The sequence below is a fragment of the Penaeus chinensis genome, chromosome 41 (assembly GCF_019202785.1).
Source record: "Penaeus chinensis breed Huanghai No. 1 chromosome 41, ASM1920278v2, whole genome shotgun sequence".
Lineage (NCBI taxonomy): Eukaryota > Metazoa > Arthropoda > Malacostraca > Decapoda > Penaeidae > Penaeus > Penaeus chinensis.
The window spans coordinates 5,868,503-5,873,898 of NC_061859.1; the positions used below are offsets into that span (position 1 = coordinate 5,868,503).

At 40.7% G+C, this 5,396-nt stretch overlaps 1 protein-coding gene across 1 annotated transcript; it reads left to right on the plus strand.

Annotated features, from left to right (window-relative positions):
• Positions 1–878: 878 nt before the first annotated feature.
• On the plus strand, positions 879–4,966 carry LOC125047711 (facilitated trehalose transporter Tret1-2 homolog). Its single transcript, XM_047646094.1, has 3 exons — positions 879–1,221; positions 2,376–2,514; positions 3,576–4,966. The coding sequence occupies exons 1-3, from the start codon at positions 916–918 to the stop codon at positions 4,835–4,837; spliced, it is 1,707 nt and encodes a 568-aa protein (XP_047502050.1). The 5' UTR covers positions 879–915; the 3' UTR covers positions 4,838–4,966.
• The last annotated feature ends 430 nt before the right edge of the window (positions 4,967–5,396 follow it).

A 5,396-nucleotide genomic window follows, 5' to 3' on the forward strand; every position in this document is an offset into this window, starting at 1 on the left:
TGTATATATATAAATATATATATAAACATATACTGTCTATGGGTGTGTGTGTGTGTGCGTGAGTGCGTGTGCCTGTGCCTGTATATGCGGCGCCTGTATATGCGCGTCTGTTTCTGTCTTCCATTTTTTTCAATTCTGGCAGACTGATTCACGCCCTCCTCAGTTTGGGAGTCACGGCCCTAGAGGTACTGGTATGATAGCATGAGTGGCAGAAACTATGCACCTTTAATAAACTAAATACCTGTGCTGGAAAATGACCTACTAGACAGCCCATCATTGGCTATGCTCACAAGAATGAAAGAATTTGTCTTTGTTAGGTAATATCAATGTCATCTATACTATACTGTATAAAAAAGCACCACTACAAAACTCCCCGGAGGTGGCTGGGTATGTAATAACTTTACTCATACATACGTACTTCCAAGGACATGGGCACGTGCGTGGAGGGGGGTGGGGGGTTTGCAGCCGTTGCATTAGTGAACCATTGCTGGAGTTACGTGGGTTTCATTTATTGCGAGAATAAGACTGTTTTCATCTTTCTTTTAAATTGTACATGGCTGATCCACTCAAGCAAGGGCGGCGCTGCCAAAACCGGTGTCACGCAAGGGCGCCGCTGAGCTACCAAATAAGGGAGTTTATCTCAGGCTCATAAGGTCTCTGTGTAAATTTCATTCTGAAGGCGGGTGCCAAATTATGAAGCTAAAAAAATTCTGTGACATCAAGATAGTGTGTAATTGCCCTTGATTACTAAGCTAACCACTTGATCAAGTTCCCCTTATGCAGGACAGCACTGCATGCACTGTCATGAGCTTCACAGCACATACTTCGACCGGTCTTCCCCATTCTTCTCGCATCCTCAGACGCGTCAGGGTACATCCCATCCGAGCTCAGACAAAATCCTTCACGTAAGCTGTGATGGACAAGTATTGCTCTGAGGCGGAGGGACGAGGGGAGCCTGCGAGGGAATCCACGGCCGCCGTCTTCGCCATTTCAGGCAGAGATAACCATGGTTTCGAGGGAGACTCCGACAACCTCAAGCAGCCGCCTCCACCAGGTCGTGACGACTTTAACATCCACGTGACTGATCTTGAGACCGATTCGCGCAGCCCGAGCGGAGCGGGAAAAGGACCCCAGCATCCTTCAGGAGATAAATGGCAGGACAGTGCAACGTCAAAAAAAGTTCCTCTCGACGACGAGGAACAGCCTGAAGTTACATGCCAAGTAAGTCTGCCATAACACTTCGAAGCAATTTTTCTTAAACTACCGTTTATCATTTATTAGCATATACAAGCAACTCAACACGAATGAAACAAGTATACAGCTCAGTTAACAAAACAGGGAATGTACCAATGAATGAGCGTAAATCTTGAATAACACACACACATACCTAAATCTGTCTCTCTGTCTCTCTGTCTCTCTCTCTCTCTCTCTCTCTCTCTCTCTCTCTCTCTCTCTCTCTCTCTCTCTCTCTCTCTCTCTCTCTCTCTCTCTCTCTCGCTCGCTCTCGCTCGCTCTCGCTCTCGCTCTCTCTCGCTCTCTCTCGCTCATGTATATATATACATATATATACATGTTTATATATACATATACATATATATGCATATATATACATATACATACACACATATATATACATATACATATATATTCATATATATACACGTACACATACACATATATATACATATATATATACATATAATATACATATATAATATATACACAAATATTGATCCATATATACATATGTATATATAAATGTATATATATATTTATTTATATATATACATACATATCTATATATACACATATATGTATACATAAACATAAATATATATACATACATACATATATATACACACAAATATATATATATATATATACACACACACACAATTATACTATATAACACACACACACACACACACACACACACACAGACACACACACACACACACACACACACACACACACACACATACAAGCACACACGCACGCACACACACACACACACTCACGTGTATATATATATATATATATATATATATATATATGTGTGTGTGTGTGTGTGTGTGTGTGTGTGTGTGTGTAGAAAATATTTGAATATATACACACAAATATATTATATCTAATATATCATATGATATATATATATACATACATTTAAACACACATACATGGGTATGTATGTAAATGTATATATATATATGTATATGTATGTATACTTATATATATTTATGTATATTATATAGCCACAAACACACATATAAAGTAAACAGAAAGCTAGTCATTCAAATACACCAATGAACAAGAATTAAAAAAAAAAAAAAAAAAAAAAAAAAAAAAAAAAACACTCATGGCTCCCATACAACTAGATGGTCGCGGCGCTGGTGATGTCGCTGACGCAGCTGGCCATCGGCACCATCTACGGCTTCCCTGGTGTGACGCTGCCCGAGCTCACAGATCCGAACACGACAGGCCTATTCCTCGACACAACGCAAGCGGCGAACTACGGTAGAAGCACTCGGAACGGCCTCTTTATAAGGTCGATTTCGAATACGGTCATTCGCTTTATGCTTATGAGTGCTGGTAGGATTATAAGTTATTGGAATAAAAAGAAATGCAGTCACATAAAAGCGTGTGGGTGAGTGTGAAAAGGAACAAAGCCTTGAAACACGGGGAAAGTAAAAACATAAACAATAATCGCAACGTTTCGAGATAAAACATGAAACCGTCTCAATTGGAGTCAAGTCTGAACCGAAGCGTCACGATATAGTTGTGAACATATGGTTGCGTTTAATTTTATACTTGCATATTTACAGTGCATGTATATTATAAATGAATATGTGATAAAATAAGAACAAAAATATACTGTGGTATTATGGGTATTAAGGTGATATAACGGCAATAATGACAAATTATGATAATTGCTTGCAATAATAAGGCTATACGCAAAACACTGCTGGAACTATTATTTCTACTAGCAATATAATTTTGTTATTCCTACTACTATTACTACTACTACTACTACTACGACTACTATCACTTCTCAGCAAAAGAAATACCCTCTATTCCTTCTCTTTTCGTCACGCCTGCACCTCCATCTTCACATATGTTCTAGTGTGACTATCGGCAATGTCTAGTTTGTAGTTTAGTCCAGAACAACAATAAATACTACTACTAATGCTGCTGCTACTGTTGTCACTGCTGTTACTAGCACTAGAACCATCTTTAAAACTCGCAAAAAAAGATGACACTGGTAAAGTTGCTAACAAAATGTTAACATTAATTATGAAAATCTGGATGTTAGTAATACTAAATTTAATGATGCCATTGTCGTTGATAATCCTGATAATGGTATTGTCGGTTGAGATGAAGTGTGACTTAGGGCCTTTTAAGCAAGGATAGCCTTATGGCTTTCTTTACTCGAGATACAAAAAAATACCGGAATTACAAACCTGGCAGGGATCATGAATGGAATGTGAATTTTCTTAACTCCACAACCAACTATAGTTCAGCAAAATGTACAAACTTCAGCGCATCAAGTGTCACTTTCTAATTGATTTCCCTTTCAGGCAGCATGGCGGACTTGGGTGGCTTCTTCGGCTCGGCTCTTGGCACCGTTTTGCTCCTGAAGTTCGGCCAGAGGGTGTCACTGCTCCTCGGCCTGCCAGTCACTGCTGGGGCCTGGTGTGTACTCGTGTTTTCACAGACTCCAACATTGATTCAGTCCATGAGGTTCGTGGTAGGGTTAACCGGGAGCTTCATGTTACCTGCCGGGACGATGTACATGCTAGAAATCTCTGACAGGAAGCTCCGTGGTCTTCTCTTTGGCATCGTGACGACTAGCAGACAAGTCGGTGTTCTTTTCGTATACGCTGTCGGTTGTTTAAACCTGGGTTGGCGTTACACGGGGCTTGTGTGTGCGGGGGTGTCTCTCGTCCCCGTCATTGGTCTTTTCTTCCTGCCTAATTCACCGCGTTGGTTGGTCACACATGGCCGCGTCGACGAGGCTGAGAAGGCCCTTATGTTCTATAGGGGGAAGCTGTATGACTGGAAGCACGAAATGAAGGCCATAACAGACCAGGTGGGACAGAATGCTCAGCAAAATAACGGATTCTTGGCCCAACTCAGGATCATGAGGGAACCGTCTACCATGAGAACTCTTGCCGTGCTCCTCTTTATATCACTGCTTTGCAATTTCAGTGGGTATACTGTACTAATTGTATATGCCGTGCCAATCTTACAATCGGCCAACGTAAATCTGGATGTCTATGTTAGTGCCGTAGTAATCGGTGCTGCCAGGGTAGGTGGCACTCTCGTTTACCTGACAGTTGTGGACAAAATGGGTCGGAAACCTTTGCTGATCTCTGCGTATACTGTATGTGGACTTAGCATGGCAGTTCTGGGATGTTTCCTCTATATCCGAGACACTTTCGGATATGAGTATATAGACCACATAGGATGGATTCCTCTAGCTTCCCTCGTCGTCTACGTCTTCTTCACAGGCGTTGGTCAGCCTGTTGTTTTCATTCTTCATGGAGAACTGCTTCCCACTGCCTTCCGAGCCGCTGGTGTTTCCTTTATAATGATTCTCGTTTTCTTGGGGAGTTTCGCCGCCATTCGCACGTACTCCCTGATGTCTGGGGTGATGGGTGAGCACGGAGCTTTTTGGTTCTATGGTGGAATTTGCCTGACCATCGCTGCGGTTGGTTGCCTAGCTTTGCCTGAGACCAGCGGACGCTCCCTGGAGGAAATCACAGGCAAGGAACACCAAAGAATGCGAAAGACTACTGAAAATAGTTTCACATTGGAAACCTCTAATTCTAAAGTATGAATACTACGTAGCCAATATGCAGTGCTCTATGAAAGGTAAAACACTACAACGTGTTAATAAAATGGTGGTATGTGTGCAATAAATCACACACACACACAAATTCACACACACACACACACATGTATACACTCACACGCACACATGTATACACACACACACACACACACACACACACACACACATACACACACAGATATGCAAATCTTTACAAAATGTAAGTAATAAAAATGAATTATCTCTTTTTCCCTTTCATTTCATGCACTTTCCTATTATTTACGATTGTTTCACCGTATTTAACATAACGCTTTAGATGATAAAAGTCATGGCAAACCGTGTGATACTAATAATGGTAACAATATGATATTATATATTTTTAATTATTTAAGAGGAACGTTAATAACTTGTTATATAATATCACTAAAGATCCCGAAAATCTACGTATTCGAAAATGTATATATATATATATGTGTGTGTGTGTATGTGTGTGTGTGTGTGTGTGCGTGTGCGTGTGTGTATGTGTGCATACAGACATTTATTTATTCATGTATTTACCAATATT

Bases quoted from the DNA above. Each gene is read 5' to 3' on its own strand.
- LOC125047711 (XM_047646094.1), top strand. From the start codon at position 916: ATGGACAAGTATTGCTCTGAGGCGGAGGGACGAGGGGAGCCTGCGAGG. The intron at 1,222-2,375 runs GTAAGTCTGCCA...CCATACAACTAG, and splicing joins AGCCTGAAGTTACATGCCAA to ATGGTCGCGGCGCTGGTGAT. The intron at 2,515-3,575 runs GTAGAAGCACTC...TTTCCCTTTCAG, and splicing joins AACGCAAGCGGCGAACTACG to GCAGCATGGCGGACTTGGGT.